The 19,883-nt window shown below is 32.0% G+C and overlaps 1 protein-coding gene across 3 annotated transcripts in view; it reads left to right on the forward strand.

The window, feature by feature from the left end:
- Positions 1-19,883, forward strand: part of EYS (EGF-like photoreceptor maintenance factor) — a 1,786,799-nt gene that overhangs the window by 129,555 nt on the left and 1,637,361 nt on the right. For all 3 annotated transcript variants that reach the window (XM_078001263.1, XM_078001264.1, XM_078001265.1), the window contains exon 6: positions 13,211-13,370. In XM_078001263.1, coding sequence (XP_077857389.1) covers positions 13,211-13,370 — 160 coding nt within the window. The remainder of the gene's footprint in view (positions 1-13,210; positions 13,371-19,883) is intronic.

The following is a 19,883-nucleotide window of genomic DNA, read 5'->3' on the forward strand; positions in this document are numbered from 1 at the left end:
GTAAAGACGTTGAGAGCTCCATGGTGTCATCCTGGGTGAAGGAGCTGAACTTTAAAAGTACCCAAATTAACCAAGAAGAGAACATTGTCTGTGAACTATCCGTTAAAATGCCTGATATAAAAGGTAGATGTAAGAAATATCTGAAATAATTATAAAATTACCTAGAATCAAACCCAAAGAGAAGGATATCATAATGAGTCTTAATATTTTTAGTATAGTTCAACTTGATCTCTTTTATGAGGGCCATGGGTTAAAATACATCTGAAGCACATGTCTGTAATGAGTGGACTATCTGAAAAAAAATTTTTCAACTCACGCAAGATTATCATATTTTGAAGTTTTATTCATTTTGTATTTCTGTGTTATTACTCTAGTATATCTGTAAATGTTTCCTATGTAATGACTAATATCATTCTGAGGTTGATTGTTTACTACTCCTTATGGAAGGAAATGTTCTAATCAATGTTCTACCATGAATTGAAAAAAAAAGACATTTAGTTGATTATATTTTTAGTCAAAGCCTGAGAAAAATCATATTACCCTACAGTTTCAAAAATTTGCACAGACAAAATCAAACGATGTAATGTATCAGACATTATTTAATAATTTACGTATGAGAGATATTTAAGAAAAAATATCCAAGAGTTTATTTGGAAAAACAAATTAAAAAATATATAAGGAAACTTTGAAAAACTACCAAAGAAGTACTTGGAATACCAGGTGAAAAAATTAATTATAAAGCCCCAATAATTAAGATATTATGGTAGCACAATAAAAAAGAGAATTACATTAAAATAGAGAAAATCAATGCAGGAATATATTTAAAGTTGTTTTCTGAGTTTATAAACTGAAATCAGTGGAGTAAAGTTTGATTATACAAAAATGATATTGAAAAAATTATAATAAGGTATTTTGAGGGAAAATTTAGTTCACATACACATCTACAATTGGAAAAAATATGTGACACATATATTTAATTGAAGTTTTTAGTTAAATAACAAAATGTAAAATACTGATAGATTGAAGTAATCTAAATAAATGCTACTAAATAAACTTGACTTGTATTAAAAGAATTAAATCATCAATTTTCAATCTAATTTTTAACTAATTATGAAAATTAAAAAGAACATTAAAGTCATTTTTAGTCTGTTAAAGATGTACTCTTCCTGAGATGGCAACGTTATCAAATATATCTGTCTATGCCATGAAAAACAACATCAATCAGAACATTTACAATATTGTGGAAACAAAATGATGTACATTTAAAGGAGTTGAGATTTTTTTTCTATCTTCTGAAATGATTAAATATAACTGTAACAAAAAATGGGTAGAGTCAATGTAGGTTATCTTGAACCTAAAGTTTAATTGCTTCATTAATTGTTTATTTAATACTATGCCACTTTTATAAGAAGTTTGCATTAGCAATTAGCTGGGAAGGGAAAATAGGGATTTTGGTTTTCTACAGTCATTTGTTTGTTAGAAGAATGAAACAAATAGATGTTATGTAGCCTATAAGAACAAAAGGAAGATGTAACTGCAAAAAGGAAAAAAAAGAGTTTTAATATTATTTTAAATCATTAAGGTAATCATTTATCTTCTTTTGCAGCCCATGTTGATCACATTCATTCCTGAAGTTGAATGACATTTGGCATGCAAGTCTATGTAATATGTGAGAGACAACTACAAAGGTTTAATGTCATGGCAAAGGCATTTTTAGCCCAGCAGCTAAAAGTTGATTTAGGACTAAACACAATCAGATCATTTTCATGGTTCTTTGAGACTGCTTGCTTTCCTGTTGAAAAGGGTGACTTCACTCTAAAGATTTCCCATAGCTTTTCTTTTTTTGAATTTAAAGTAATGATAAGAGTTTAGTAAGAGACACTGTATTTATAAAGTTTAAAAATGAAAGCCCTTGAGAAAAAATAAATACATCAGAACCAGAGAACAATATAGCACTGGAGAATATTACACTTTGTCTACAGTGATATAAAATACTAATATAGAAATTTTTAAATAAAATGTATATATTTAGGAAGGGGAAGAAACTGTCTCCTAAGAAGAAAATACTTTAAGCACCTGTAAAAAAAAATTACATATAAACACATGCACATACATTACATATATAGGCATACATATAAGTGTACACATACATATATGTGTATATATAATAACGTATCATGTGTATACATACATATATGTATATATGTAATGTATATGCCTGTGTATATACATTTATACAAACACACATACGCATATATACACATGCACATAAATACATATATGTCAATTTTACTTTACTCCCAAATAGTAAAATATATCTAGGCGTGTTTAAATGACACACTCAACTTTCAGCGTCTTGGATTAATGATGTCCTAGAATGTATTGCCTTTAGGAATTGTGAGATTTTCATTGTTTATTTGTGTTCATTTTAAAGTTATATCTAAGAGAACTGGGACAATTTTGTTCTTTTGCTTTCTTTGTGCCATATGTGATTAATAACTCCCCAGAGCATACTCACAATAAATACATTTTGAATAAAGAAGTGATCTTGAATAATAGTGATTATCATGTCTTAAAACAAGAAAATTAAATACTTGGTGATGAATTAGCCACATTTTTGTTCTTGTAGTAATACTTTTGAAAATCAAAGAAATCTTTAAAAGGAAATAAATGAAAATAGGGGAAGAGCAGGTTCTCTGGCCATTAGCTGTTGTGAACTTTGATGGGATACTACAGATTGTGAATAATAGTTACTCATATATGTTTTTGAATAGTGTACATTTCTTCACAGTCATGAAACATTCCAATATTTGCTCAATTTCTTGAGTCATTTTCTCATAATTAGAAAATAAGAGGCTTGAGCCCAGGAGACAGAGGTTGTTGCAGTGGGCAGATATAGCACTACTGCATTCCAGCCTGGGCGATGGGAAGAGAGACAGACCTTGTCTTAAAAAAAAAAAAAAAAAAAAAAAAAAAAAAAAAAAAAAAAAAAATTAGAACGAACGAACAAAGGAAGGAACAAAGGAAAGAAAAAAGAAAGAAAGAAATTCCTGTCAGTCACCTCACAAGTCATTAAATTACATTGATCACTCACGTATCCATATATTAATATTTCTAAAGGAAATTTAGAAATTAGTTAATTATAGTGTCTTTGGTAAAAGGACACATATTCAATAATTTATGGTCACCTACCATTCCTTGAACTCCAGTCACAATTCTATATGTAGAAATATAGATGGAAATATGGAAAAGAATGCCTTTCCTATTTCATGTATAGCCCAATACATGCCTTCATCCAGAATGAAACTACCTCATAACATTTGTGATTATGTCAACTGCTTCTTCCTTTCTATTCCCATTGTTTGGAATACTGTCTTTTACACAGCACTGACTACACTAGATGGGACTTCTTGGAATGACTGTAAACACACATTAGACTGTGAGCTCAGTGAGATCAAGGATGCTGTCATTAAATTTTGTGTTTCTTTTTAGCATAACAGCTGGAGAAGAGTTGTATTTCAGAGAATATTTGTTGGATTTTCACATTTCTCTAGAATATGGTATGGTCATGGAATTGTCAGCAACTACTGTGATTTATGGAAAAATGTTAAAATAATAACAGGAGACCAAAAAATGATCTCATATAATTTCCCAAACTGCTTGAGAATTATCTGTTAAAATCATATTTCCCTTGATCCCCAGAGAGCCAAAATAGGCCAGCTTTGTTTTTTATTTTGTATTATTTTACATTTTTTGGTACAGTTCCTAAATTTAGGTGCTACTCAGAAGAGCTAGAGGAAAAATAATGCTATTTTTAGCATTATTTTTATTAATATATAGTTATATTAATAAAACATTATAGTTATTAATTTAAATAATATATTTGCTATTGATTTTACTTTATTAATTTTCCATAGAAGTGTTTGACTATGAGTGAAAATTGAACATTAATTTATGTAAATTTATCATTGCTTTTTAAAAGATCATTACATTTCTTTCGACTGGGTTGAATACAATATTTTAGAAATAAGCTGTTAATAATGTATTAGTACTTCAGACGGATAAGTGAATAAGTGATGCCAAAGCAAGAAGGTGGTGTCATTAAAACAATAAAACCTCAGAATTATAAGGTTATATGCTTCAAATTTTTAATGATAATAGTTTCTGTGTGTCAATTAAAACTTCCATTGAAAATATTTTTATTGGGGAATAGGGAATAAATTTAAAAATAAAGTAATAATTGATGAGATTTGAAACCTGAGTATAAAGGTTTTATGTCTTAGACCTGTGAGAATTGAGGTGTGTGAGCTGAAAAGAAATCTATACTTTTTATTTCCTTATCTGAAGTATAGAAGTGAATATACAAATATTCTTTCCAGGCTATTAAAAAAACAATGAAATGAATAGAATGAGATAATGCTTTTGAACCCATTTGAACAACAGTGAATTCACATACATGGTAAAATGGCCACACATACAAATAGTAAGAAAAAAAAGAAAGAGAGAGAGGTGAGGTTTTCCCACTACTAATATCTGAGTATATACAGGAATTTATTTTCATTTTTCTGTATAGTTTTTAAAAACTAACAAATGCTTTAAATAAATATAAATAGAATCACCAGGAAATCCAGATGCTGTAATAATAGGTATATGCCATAATTTCATGATACAGTTTCTTTAAGAAAGAGAAGTTTACAATGCTTAATACATAATGAAAAGTAGGATTTCTTTTTTTTTTTTAATTTATTTATTATTATTATACTTTAAGTTGTAGGGTACATGTGCATAACGTGCAGGTTTGTTACATATGTATACTTGTGCCATGTTGGTGTGCTGCACCCATCAACTCATCATTTACATCAGGTATAACTCCCAATGCAATCCCTCCCCCCTCCCCCCTCCCCATGATAGGCCCCTGTGTGTGATGTTCCCCTTCCCGAGTCCAAGTGATCTCATTGTTCAGTTCCCACCTATGAGTGAGAACATGCGGTGTTTGGTTTTCTGTTCTTGTGATAGTTTGCTAAGAATGATGGTTTCCAGCTGCATCCATGTCCCTACAAAGGACGCAAACTCATCCTTTTTGATGGCTGCATAGTATTCCATGGTGTATATGTGCCACATTTTCTTAATCCAATCTGTCACTGATGGACATTTGGGTTGATTCCAAGTCTTTGCTATTGTGAATAGTGCTGCAATAAACATACGTGTGCATGTGTCTTTATAGCAGCATAATTTATAATCCTTTGGGTATATACCCAGTAATGGGATGGCTGGGTCATATGGTACATCTAGTTCTAGATCCTTGGGGAATCGCCATACTGTTTTCCATAATGGTTAAACTAGTTTACAATCCCACCAACAGTGTAAAAGCGTTCCTATTTCTCCACATCCTCTCCAGCACCTGTTGTTTCCTGACTTTTTAATGATCGCCATTCTAACTGGTGTGAGATGGTATCTCATTGTGGTTTTGATTTGCATTTCTCTGATGGCCAGTGATGATGAGCATTTTTTCATGTGTCTGTTGGCTGTATGAATGTCTTCTTTTGAGAAATGTCTGTTCATATCCTTTGCCCACTTTTTGATGGGGTTGTTTTTTTTTTTCTTGTAAATTTGTTTGAGTTCTTTGTAGGTTCTGGATATTAGCCCTTTGTCAGATGAGTAGATTGCAAAAATTTTAAAACCCCATTGTCTCAGCCCAAAATCTCCTTAAGCTGATAAGCAACTTCAGCAAAGTCTCAGGATACAAAATTAATGTGCAAAAATCACAAGCATTCTTATACACCAGTAACAGACAAACAGAGAGCCAAATCATGAATGAACTTCCATTCACAATTGCTTCAAAGAGAATAAAATACCTAGGAATCCAACTTACAAGGGATGTAAAGGACCTCTTCAAGGAGAACTACAAACCACTGCTCAGTGAAATAAAAGAGGACACAAACAAATGGAAGAACATACCATGCTCGTGGATAGGAAGAATCAATATCGTGAAAATGGCCATACTGCCCAAGGCAATTTATAGATTCAATGCCATCCCCATCAAGCTACCAATGAGTTTCTTCACAGAATTGGAAAAAACTGCTTTAAAGTTCATATGGAACCAAAAAAGAGCCCGCATCTCCAAGACAATCCTAAGTCAAAAGAACAAAGCTGGAGGCATCACGCTACCTGACTTCAAACTATACTACAAGGCTACAGTAACCAAAACAGCATGGTACTGGTACCAAAACAGAGATATAGACCAATGGAACAGAACAGAGTCCTCAGAAATAATACCACACATCTACAGCCATCTGATCTTTGACAAACCTGAGAGAAACAAGAAATGGGGAAAGGATTCCCTATTTAATAAATGGTGCTGGGAAAATTGGCTAGCCATAAGTAGAAAGCTGAAACTGGATCCTTTCCTTACTCCTTATACGAAAATTAATTCAAGATGGATTAGAGACTTAAATGTTAGACCTAATACCATAAAAAATCCTAGAGGAAAACCTAGGTAGTACCATTCAGGACATAGGCATGGGCAAAGACTTCATGTCTAAAACACCAAAAGCAATGGCAGCAAAAGCCAAAATTGACAAATGGGGTCTCATTAAATTAAAGAGCTTCTGCACAGCAAAAGAAACTACCATCAGAGTGAACAGGCAACCTACAGAAAAGTAGGATTTCTAATGGAAATCATTATCTTTCCTAAGAAAGGTTGCTGCTGAAATAAGAAATCAGCATCTAGAGTTGTTTTAAAATCCTCTTCATACTAGCAATCAAAATCAGTTTTCCTTTATGAAATAGAAAAGCCTTAAGGAAAGCAACATTGAATATATTTGGCATATAAAATGATCAATCAGTTAGTTAAGGTTATAAAATTGTTATGAATATGTATTTTGTGTCAATCAAATAAAAAGCAGAAAACTTTGATACTGCAAAATTTGCTTATTTCTGATGTGACATGAGATATAATAAATAGATTACTTTTTACAGACAATTTTCTTGATTCTCTTGTTTCTTTTTACTGTCATTGTGAAACTATTTTATCTTTGTCTTAATTTCACTGTTTACTTACCAAAATTACTCCTCTCACAAGCTCATTGAGGTTCAAAGTCAGTTCAAGTTTAGTTGTCTAATATGTACCAGTTAATTAGTTCACTGTCAACAGTAAGATAGATGTTTGCTTCCAAAGGCATGCTTGTGTATTCCCAACACTTGTCACCCTACTCAGTAGCAGAAGAAATAGAGGAAATGCTGAATTGATTCCTCTTTTCAATTTTTATACATCCAGTGGGCTGTCAAGTACAGGATAGATTAACACATTGCTATTTTCTTTTTTTTACAATACAATCTTATGTTTTTATTAGAATTAAAAATGCCTAGATGACATAAATGAAAGAAAGATTGCACAAGTGTGTGCATGTTAGTATGATTATATCTGTGTGGAAAAATCACTCATAAGAAAGAAAACTAGAAGAAAGTACCTCAAAATATTGACTATAGCTGTTTGGAAAATGAAATCATAAGTGACCTTTTTCCCTTTTAATGAGCCAAATTACAGAAAAGAGAATCTAGTACTTTTATAATAAAAAAAAATGCATTTTATTGTATTCTACTCCTAATTTTTTTCTCAGAAAGATACACACAACTGTTTTCTAAGACACATTGCTATTTTTCATGTATATTTTTATTAGCAACTTATAAACACCTATTGTTTACTGCAATTAATGTAATTTTTATTTTCTTATAGAAATAAATATGAGCTATACATTTTGTAGTATAAGGTCTAATTTAATACATTTGATAATGAGTTTAGTCTCACCTATAGGTGGAGGAAACTTCTGATAAGCGTGTTAGGTTGGGTTATGCTATGGTAACTAAATCCCCCCTCCCCCAACACACACACACACACACACACACACACACACAGAGTTTAGAAACCTACAGCAACAGAGGATCATTTCCCTCTCTCGTGGCATGTCAAATACAGCTCTGCTCCTCATCCTCCTTAATTTCAGAAATAAAGCTTTGAGTGTATAATCTACACTTAGGAAATGTAACCATTCTAATTTCCCTAGGACTGAGTAATTTAGTAGACACAAGACTTTTAGCTTTTAAAAAAGGAAAGTCCCTGGCAAACAGTTAAGTTGATCACCTTAAATTCACCATACCATAATAAGTGAAATTATTTAAATGAAGATAATCCTACTTCTATTTCAGAGGTAAAGTTTGAAATGTATAAATTTCGAGATATATTCCCAGACTACAGAAAATTTTCTGTTAAATGTTTTTCACCTAATCCACAAATTAAATTGAAGATAGTATTTAAAATAAGGATTATTTTAAAGCATCAATTTCAAGTATTAATTGAAATAAATTGAAAAATCAAACTAAGTGAACACTTCCATGTAAACTAACTTCTTTTTAATCTCTTTGGTTCTAAATAAGATTGATGAGAAAAGTTAATATTACCATATTACCTGAGGTCACTGTGAAACTTAAGATATCTTAACAACAGAGAAGGCCGTCATTCTACTGAAAATTAACTTCATTCTGAAAGAGAGGTCACATTAAAATAACTGAATTCCACAAAGACACCTATCTGGTCACACAAATAACGTTTGCCTCACTTAATTGTCTTTTTATTTAGGTTTACAAAAACTAAAAAAAAAATAGTGTTTTAGCAGGCAATGAGCATTTCACTGTGGAGTTGAAATAATTTCTTTTATTAGCAGCATTTTTGAAATTCATAATCAAAAAAAGGAAGTTGATTTACTTAAAACTCATCTTACTTGTATAACATAGAACTTAAGAAAATACTTTGTAGACCCCTGGTCAATATAATAAATATTTTTTCATAACAATATTACCAAAGTATTGTCATTTGTTTAATATTCTCCATCATACAACAGTTGTCCCTTAGGAATATCAACTGGAAATCTGGTTCATCCAGTAAACCAAAATGGATCTACCAGTATAAAATTAATCAATAAAAACAGCTGTGGTATATTTTAATGTTTCCCCTTTTCCCTTGGCTTCTAGAAAGGTCAGAGCAGTTTAAAGACAAACATTTAGTTTATTCACTCAATAGATGGCATCACTTGAAGCTTAAGAAGCTGCACATGCGTATTATAGACAATGGACAAGAACAAATTGAGAGGGCAAAGGCCAGGAATGTATTTCACATAGCAAGCCAAAAAACACTTGAAGACTAAAAACAAAGCAACACTAGTTACCACTAACCTTAAGAAGATAAATATTATGCATGATTTAGAAGGTAAGAAAGTGAATAAAGCTTTTGTAAATATACAAAAAGAACTTGTGGCCGGGCGCGGTGGCTCAAGCCTGTAATCCCAGCACTTTGGGAGGCCAAGGCGGGCGGATCACAAGGTCAGGAGATCGAGACCACAGTGAAACCCCGTCTCTACTAAAAATACAAAAAATTAGCCGGGCGCGGTGGCGGGCGCCTGTAGTCCTAGCTACTCAGGAGGCTGAGGCAGGAGAATGGCGTGAACCCAGGAGGCGGAGCTTGCAGTGAGCCGAGATCGCGCCACTGCACTCCAGCCTGGGCAACAGCGTGAGACTCCGTCTCAAAAAAAAAAAAAAAAAAGAACTTGTACACTGCTCAAAAGGCCTTTCTCTCGAACCTCTGCAGAAATGATGAGCGTCTCAGCAACATGATGAAAGTGAACAAAGTTAATACTGATGAAGCTTCAAGATTAACGGCTCAGTTGTAATACAGCAGTGATGCATCTAATTCCTCCAAAAGACTGTTAAGTTAAATGTTTTACACAAAAAGTGCCTCCACTCTTCCTTCTCACCATCATACTTTACTTATATTAACTTGCTTTAAAAGTTATATTCTATATCTATTTTCATGTTGGTGCTGTGAAATGTGTGTGTGTGTGTGTGTGTGTGTGTGTGTATCTGCATCCTCACATGAACACACAAGGTATAAATGAGAGGTTGGAATCAGAGATAGACCTATATGACAATATTCCTCACCTCTACATATGGCTTAAATAAATTGCTCTTTTAAATTAACTGCTCTTAACATTAAGGTTGTTATGTTAGAGGATAATGTCCTGGTGTTGCAATAAGTTTTAAAAGGTATTAAGAGCTGCAATCACAAATAACTCCCTCTAAATCCAAACTTTATCTAAAGTTATAATATCTTCATAGTGTCCTTATTCAGTATAGAAGGGTATAAGGACAGATACGTTGTTCAGACACGCCTTGAAATATATCCTCGGTGACTTTGTTTTTTCATTAAGCAAAGTCAGAAGTCAAATGTGGTCTTCAGGTTAAAGTAGTAGGAAGAATACCACAGCACCCCTGTGAGCAGGGATTCATATTATTTTTGTCGTTTTTCCTGGCATCTGTCATTGCTCCTTAACGGCCCTTCTCTCTCAAGGTTATTACAGAATATTTAATGTCTCATTTTTTAATGATTCCTTAACTCCTGAGTGGCAGAAACAGGGATTCATATCTTTGATCCTGCTTCTTCTGGTATTCTTAGTTTAAAAAACAAACAAACAAGAACAAAAGCAATTTCAGACAAAACATAACAACTTAGACAGGGCTTAATTCAAATTTAGTTTTTGTTGTTGCTGTTTGTTAATTTTTTTGCCATAGAAGACATGATTTTATTCCTTGTTATTGCTAAATAGTATTCCATTGTGTGTATGTATATGTATGTGTATGTGTGTATAAATAATTTTCTTTATCCAGTCATCAATTGGTGGACACTTAGGTTGATTCCACATTTTTGTTATCATGAATAATGAATCAATAAACATACTTGTGCTGGTATCTTTTTTATATAATGATTTCTTTTCCTTTGGGTAGATATCCAGCAGTGCGATTGCTGGTTCAAATCACAGTTCTGTTTTTAGTTCTCTGAAAAATTTCCATACTATTTTCCATAGCAGTTGTACTAATTTACATTCCCATCAATGGAGTGCATGAGCATTCCATTTCTCTGCATCTTCACCAACATCTATTTTTTTTTTTGACTTTTTAATAATGACCACTCTGATTGGTATAAGATGATGCCCCATTGTGGTTTTAATTTGCATGTCTCTGATGATTTGTGATGTTGAGCATTTTTTCATACGTCGGCTGGCTATTTGTATGTCTTTTTTGAAAAATGCCTATTCATGTTGTTTGTCCACTTTTTAATTGGGTTATTTGGTTGTATTTTGAAGTTGTTGAGTTGCTTGAATTCCTTGTAAATTCTGGATTTTAGTCTGCTGTTGGATGCATAATTTGCAAATATTTTCTCCCAATCTGAAGGTTGTCTGTTCACTTTATTGATTATTTATTTTGCTGTGCAGAAGCATTTTAGGTTAATCAAGTCCTATTTGTTTATTTTTGTTTTAGTTTCTTGTACTCTGAGATCTCAATCATGAGTTGTCTTCCTAGGCCAATGTCCAGAAGAGGATATTCTTAAATTATTTCTTAATTTTTATTTCAATACTCTTTGGGGTACAGGTGGCTTTTAGTTACATTAATAAGTTCTTTAGTGGTGATTTCTTAGTTTTGGTAGACCAGTCACCCAAGCAGTGTACACTGTACTCAATATGCAGGGGACTCAGAGGGAAGGGTGAGAGGGGGATGAGAGATAAAACTGTCTACTGTTTTGTTAAGTTTTAAGTGAAGAAATGACTCTATAGGATCCTATCAATATGAATAATGTACTATTCTGCTAAGTTTATTTTGTACAGTCATATATTCAGAATTCATTAGGCCTTCATATTTTCTATCACAATGAGGACCCAAATCCAATAAAGGCAATCTCCACTGACAGTGAAGATCGGTTAATGCCATTTGTAGAGTTCAACATTTGATGTCTCAGTATAAAAGTCATGGGTTAAAGCTTTTGATCATCTCACAGCTTGGAAATATATCATACAATTGTATTATTTTGGTAGTCATTTAATATTACTAAATGATAATTATTTTTTTAAATTATTACTTTTTTTTTTTTTTTTTTTGAGACAAAGTCTTTTTCTGTAGCCCAGGCTGGAGTGAAGTGGTGTGATCTCAGCTTAATGCAATGTCTGCCTCCCAGGTTCAAGCGATTATCCTGCCTCAGACGTCAGAGCAGGTGGCATTACAGGCACGTGCCACTGCACCTGGCTAATTTTTTGTATTTTTAGTAGAGACAGGGTTTCAGCATGTTGGCCAGGCTGGTCTTGAATTCCTGACCTCAGGTAATCCACCTGCCTCGGCCTCCCAAAGTGTGCTAGGATTACAGGCATGAGGCACCACGCCTGGCTTTTTTTTTTTTTTTTTTTTTTTTTTTACCTCACCTTTAGTGTTGACTCATACTTTAGGGTTGTTGTGCAATTAGGAAATTGTGATTGCAAATCCAGGTAGACCACCATGACTTGAAACAGAACAATGCTTACTTAGTGTAGTAATTTCATTAATGGAACTGTTAGATTCCTTGTACTGCATGTCTCAGCTGTGCTTTTCTCTGCCTAATTCAAGACAGATTTGTTAATCAAAAACGTGGAGAAGTAGAAATAATTGAGGGGTATGCTCTAAAGAGAATGCATAGCCCTAGTTTGTCTCTAGGGCTTAGATTTCATGCTGGTTGATGTCTTCCTAATACCTAAGTAGTGTAACATGTACTAAAACTTAGTGCTGACCTCAATGTGACCTAAAATGGTTTACATTTAGTTAGTTCAGTTGTGGATATAACTATATATGATTTTTGTATTTGAAGATGCTGGAGATTACATAAACAAATCATATTATTATCTTAAACTATTTTCAAATGATAGCAAAAGTCTAATTTGAACACTACCATGACATTTTATTGTGCTAATTCTACAGTTATAAGTGTTTTAAATGGTGTATCTCTTAATTTATATCATAGGTATTTTTAATTTGTGAGGGGAAAGATGTATTATAGCCCATCAAACAGAAGATTAGGGACTGTTGTATATTGAGAGTGAGTGAGTCAAAGCTAAAAGATTATCATATAGGCTTTTGAAAATGAATGACAAAAGATGGTACAGAAAGAAAATATAAAGAAATAAAGAGAAGTATAAAAAGTGTGTCCCAGAAAGCTTTCTATAATCACTGGCTTTGAAAATTAGCTGTTTATGTCATATATATATATATATATATATATATAGAGAGAGAGAGAGAGAGAGAGAGAGAGAGAAATATTTCAAAAAGGTATTTACCATTTTTCCTTGTTTCCTTTTTGTAGTATGTATGCATTCCAGGGTGCACAAAAAATCCATTTTGGTTTTTGAAGAATGTTCACCTGATTCATCTACACCCCTGCTACTATGGAATCACCTTCCATGGTATTTGCCAAGATAAAGGTCCTGCTCATTTTGAATATGTGTGGCAATTGGGATTTACAGGTAACAAATTTATGTAATTTTTTAAAAATCTGCTTGAATTATTTCAAAATTTACTAGTCAAGTATTCACTTTCTAAACACACAAGGTATTTTATATCTCAAAACACAATATAAAATAAAAATAAAATAAATACTCTTATTTTCCGATGTATTCCTTTAACTGACGTGTTTAACACCAACTACATCCTAGGAAATCTACTTGGTGCAAGATCCATAATAGTGAAGTAAACTAGAGCTATTTCCTACTTTCATAAATCCATTTGTTGGAAGGGAGTGGTTAGTGGACAAATACAGTGATAACTATGTTATTTTATTTAAAATCAAAATGCTCTTAAGAAAACAAGTAGCATTCCATGAATGCTTATAAGCAATAAGCCTGTTTAGGAAAAAAAACAAAACAAAACAAAAAACAAAAAACAAAAAACTGGGCAATTGAGAGATTGAGTTGCGTTGTCAGAAAAGGTTTCCCTAAGAAAATGACCCCTGAAGAGAGATATAGAGAATAATGTCATGGCAGAGAAGCTGGAAAAGAGAGGATTCTAGGTTGAGGGAATTGTATTTGTAAAGACATTATATTAGAAGAAGTGGCGTCTTTGAAGCCCTGTCTGGGGCTGTGAGAAAAGACTAATAACAATTCCATGGAGGGAATAAAGCCAGAACTAAAATGCTGGGTTAAATATTTTGATTTCTATTCTAAAAGGAATAGAAAATTACTATAGCTTTTGACGCATTCGATAATTTTATAGCAAGTAGAGAAATACATGGAAGAGAAGAAAAAAAGCTAGGGAGTTGGTTGGAGTAATAATGTGAGTCATAATGCTGGAAGCTTGAAATAAATGGAAGATCTTGTTTATGAATTGGAAATAGCAAGTGTGAAGGTGTCAACAGGACACCTTCAAGTCTTACATACTTGAAATGAAATCATTTCAATACTTATATTCACATGTATGTTTTTGTTTTATAGAATTTCAATTTCTATCTCAATTTTTTTGATGAACATAATTTTCATTCTTTGATTACATGTTTAATAGTATTTAACTTAGGTGATGCAAATTAGATTTACATTCTTAAGACTATATGATATTTTCATTCTTTTAAAGAATATTTCCTCTGGCAATGATATTTTGGCACTTCAATTTACAAACAACCAGCAAATTAATAGTTTGATGTTTCGAGTAACAGCTAACCGACAGCAGCTGAATTTCTAACATTGCATTACAACACAACAGTGTTGAAGTAAACTAACAATTAGCCTTTTAAACAGAAAACACGATTATTTGTTTCACCATGCTCATAAAATAGTACACTGTAGTGTTAACAACCTTTAGTGACAGAAATAGTTATCAGTTCATTAATCAGATCACACTGAAGACCAAAAGTGGTAGAAGAGAGCAAAGCATTGTTGATAATACTATGTTGATGGTAAAAGGAACTTTCAGAGACTCTGTTATGTATAGTTACTATTTTATAAATGACACAATGAGACAAAACAAAGAAATAAAAATAGTTGAGGTTAGAGGAATTAACTTCAGGACTATTTAGGGATTGTGTCAGTTCAGTTGTTTTTAAACCCTGACCACATATTAGAATCATCTGAGGAGCTTTTGAAACATACTAATGGTGAACTCCCACTATAGAACAATCAAACTGGAATTGTAGTGAGATGGACACAGAGTATTTTTTGAGGATCCCTAAATGCTTTTCATGTGCACATTGAGAAATGCTATCTACTGTTACAACCAAATTTGTTCACATACTGCAGTGCCTGCACCATTTTTGAACTTGATTTTCCTTTGTCTCATAGTAGGAATAATGCTTTCATCTGTTTGGTTATTTTTAAATATTAAACTTCTTTTGAGAACAAAAAATTGCGACAGAGAACATATTCACAATGATGAAATAGCAAAAGTATTTTTGAGGGAAAATGGAATGAATAATAGCAAGTCAAATTGCTCATGGATAAATCAGCTTTGAGCAAATATAGTCAACTTTATTAATGGCAGTACAATAACAAATGTATGTTTTAGAAAATGGGTGTTGTAATACAAAGTTAAAATTACTCATGGATAACTTAGCAAATAGCAATTATCTTCAAAACAATGTATACATATTTCATCATTATTTCTTCCTGAATTACGGGACAGAGCTTACTGAATATAGCTAATTATATCAAAAATAAAAATTTTGCGACCCCTACATGTGAGAATCTAAATGAGTTGGGCTGTCCAATGGAAAAGAAGCAGTGTGATAATGCACAGGCTGAATGAATGTTTAAGTAAAACACTTAAACTTATTTTGAATTTCAATATGAAGATTCAGCAGTGAAACTTCTCAAGTTTTCAAAACAAAATAGAAGTTAAAATAAATGAAAATAAATATGTAAATAGAATTATACATTTTATGTATTGCAAAATTCCATCTTGTTTATTTTGGTAATTGCCATTAAGATCTTTTTTACTTTTTTTCTCATAAAATATAAAATATAATTGAAGAGGAACTTTAAAATTATGCTGGTGAGTTTGCATGGGGTGCATTAATTTTACCAGCAGGAAAATTATTTTAATTAAGGGATTTCTCTAACAACTAAACGAAGTGTCTTACATGCCCAATCAATTCTTGCCAATATGATTGCTCTACAGAGAAGGGATGGTAATTAATTAGAAGAAGACCCTTCAAGGACAATTGGTCGACAGTGCACATCTTGAGAAAGAGCTGACATGCACTGTTTCTTTTCGAAATCATCATCTATGTTCATTATGTGTATTATTAGATTTGAGGAAAAGAGCTGCTGACAGAGTGGATAAAGAGTTGTGAAGTGAAGTAAGACAATATGAATAATGCTTAAGAAAAGATACAATTCTAGCTAAAAAAAAGAAAATAAGACAGAAATTCTTTTAAATCTCTTTCTTCTTGAAGCATGTCCTTATTTCAGTGTGCTTATCTAAGATAAACATACAGAGTTAAAACACTTAACATGTACTAGTAAACTTTTTTCTAAACAAATAGTAATTGTTGCATTTGCAAGTTGATATTGCAAAAAAAATTTACTTTGAAAGTTTTATATTTCCCTTACAAAATAATGGATCTTCTTGTAGAAGACCTTCCAGTATGTTAATTATAATCTATGCATTATACATTACTTTTTAAATTTTAAGCAATTTTTGTGAATATAGGAAGTGCTATACCAACAAAGCAATCCTTATCAAAATCCATTTTTTCTTTGTATATTGTTCTACCTTCAAGTCTTCTTTTGTCAAATGTCTGCTATTTATATATATATTAAGTATTTTAGGGACTTTAGTTTTAATTTTTGGTTTTAATCTTTAATTGAAGATTTTTTAAAAAGCTGAGTATTAAAAAGAGTGGTTTAGTGCTTTTCATTCATATCACTTATAGAAAGTTTTTAAAGCATTTTTACATGCTTTGAAAGAGAATTCTCTTAATTAAATCGTTAGTTAGAAATAAGTAACTTTCATAAACAGAACAAAGCTAATTAAATCATAAGGAAGAAAATATTTCTTACAAACAAGAATTAAAATGTTTAAATGCATAGTACTAAAATTAACAAAAACTTGCAACCTCTACATGGAGAAAACTTTTGATATTGCTGTACTATAGGTGCATGCATACATAATCTGAAAGAAAATCCTAAAGATATATTATGCTGTAGCTACTATTATTCTTAATAGTTTTTTCTTTTAACCTTCATACTAATTATATTAGTAATATACACACTACCATGCAGTATTTGAATATTCTGAATTTTACAATGTGTTTACTTTTGCCAGTGAGTTTTATAATTTCAAAAGTGTTCTTACCACAAACATGATAACTATATGAGGTAATGCATATGTTAATTAGCTAGATTTGGTCATTCTGCAATGTATATATACTTCAAAATATCATGTTGTATATGGTAAATACATACAATTTCATCTGTAAATTTAAAATAATAATAACCTTCCCCCTAAAAAACTTTTATTATACTGGAGATACAACTTTTAAAGATTTCAACTCTTCATATTATGTTATAGGTTTATTGAAATTTTAACAAAAAAATGATGTTATCTTTGTTTCCTATGAAATTGACATCTTATTTCTTAATGTTCACATGGAAATAAAGACGAATAAAGTCAAGTGTACTCTGCAAAAGCACATCGTGTGGACAAGTGGGGTATAGAATGAGCTCTGCCATGTATTAAAGTCGATTACATAGCTTCATTAATGAAAAGCATCGCACCACTGCATTGGTAGTCAAATATGACAAAATACAAAGTCTCAAAATGAATCCAAGACATTAAAAAATATATAACATATAATAAAACTGCCCCCTCAGATTATTAGAATAAGTAGGCACTATTTAATAATTAACATGGAACAAATGGATAGCCATCTGAAAAAAAAAAATCAACTTGTATATACCTTTAAACATTCTCTGGATTACACTGAAATAGATGAAAGTTTTAACATATAAAACAGAAAGTATAAAAATATTAGAGAATGTTGGAGAAATGCTTTGTAAATCTGGATGGGGGAAGAATGAAACTAATCCATATCTCCCATGGTACACAAAAAGCAAATCGAAATGGATTAAAGACTTACATCTAAGACCTCAAACTATGAAACTACTAAAAGAAAACATTGGGGAAACTCTCCAGCATATTGGACTAGGCAAAGATTTCTTGAGTAAAACCCCAGAAGCACCAGTAATCAAACCAAAAATAGACAAATGAGCTCACGCCAAGTTAAAATGCTTCTGTAGAGGAAAGGAAACAACCAACAAAGACAAAACTCACAGAAAGGGAGATCATATTTGCAGACTATCTATCTGACAAGGGATTAATAATGAGGATACAAAAGGAGCTCAAATAACTTTACAGGAATAAAATAATAATATGAATTTTAGAAATGGGAAAAAGATCTAAATAGATGTTTCTCAAAAGAAGACATGCAAATAGCAAACAGGCATATGAAAATGTGCTCAATATTATTGATCATCAGAGAAATGCAAACCGAAACTAAAATGAGATGTCATCTCATCCCAGTGCAAAGGACAGACAATAAAAAATGCTAGCAAGAATGTATAGAAAAGGGAACCCTTGTACACTGTTGGTGGGAATGTAAATTAGTCAAATCACTGTGGAAAACAGTTTGGAGGTTCCCAAAAATATTAAAAATAGAACTGCCATATGATCCTGCAATCTCACTGCTAGGTATATACTCAAATGAAAGGGGGTAAGTGTATTAAAGAGATGTCTGCACTCCCATGTTTACTTCAGCACTATTCACAATAGCCAATATTTTGAAGCAACCTGAGTGTCCATCAACAGATGAATGGGTAAAGGAAATGTGGTATATTTACCCAATGGAATACTAAATACACACACACACACACACACACACACACACACACATATATATATATGTATGTATAATGAGATCCCGTCATTTGCAACAACATGGATGGAACCAGAGGTCATTATGTTAAGTGAAAGAAGCCAGGCACAGAAAGATAAATTCACATATTCTCACATATTTGTAAGAGCTTAGAATTAAAAAAAAAATGGAACTCATAGAGATAGAGAGTAGAATGATGGTTACCAGAGGTTTGGAAGGATAGTGAGGTGGATGGAAGTGAGGATAGTTAATGGGTACAAAAATATAATTAGATAGAATTAATAAGATCTAGTATCTGATAGAACCACAGGGTGACTACAGTCAACAATAATTTACCGTACATTTTTAAGTAATTAAAAGAATATAATTGGATTATCTGTAACACAAAGAAAGAATAAATGCTCGAAGTCATGGATACACTATTTTCCCTGAGGTGATTGCTATGCATTGTATGCCTGTAGCAAAATATCCCAGGTAACCCATAAATATATACACCTAATATTTACCCACAAAAATTAAAAGAGAAAAACGAAAAATAAAATGGATGGGGAAGATGTTTATAGCTAATACTAAAAATGTTGATGTCAGAAAGAAAAGACTTGTGAATTTTACTACAAGTAAAAATATCTGCTTATGAAAGAGATAAAAATCAAAATGCAAAAGAAACACCGCACAGAGATTTTACTCACAAAAGATAGATTAGGATCAATAATATATCAATAACTTAGAAATTAAGAGGCAAAAACTGAAAAACCTGATAGGTAAGTCAGTAATATAAACATACAGTTTACATATGAAGACATAGAGAGTATCCCTAAATGTGTGGGGAAAATGCTAAACTCTATTCATAATGCAATCAAAGCTATTTATTTGTTTGTTTATCTATTTATTTATTTATTATACTTTAAATTCTAGGGTACATGTGCATAACGTGCAGGTTTGTTACATATTTATACATGTGCCATGTTGGTGTGCTGCACCCATTAACTCGTCATTTACATTAGGTATATCTCCTAATGCTATCCCTCCCCCATCACCCCACCCCACAACAGGCCCCAGTGTGTGATGTTCCCCTTCCTGTGTCCAAGTGTTCTCATTGTTCAATTCCTACTTGTGA

Source organism: Macaca mulatta, chromosome 4, assembly GCF_049350105.2.
Source record: "Macaca mulatta isolate MMU2019108-1 chromosome 4, T2T-MMU8v2.0, whole genome shotgun sequence".
Classification (NCBI taxonomy): domain Eukaryota; kingdom Metazoa; phylum Chordata; class Mammalia; order Primates; family Cercopithecidae; genus Macaca; species Macaca mulatta.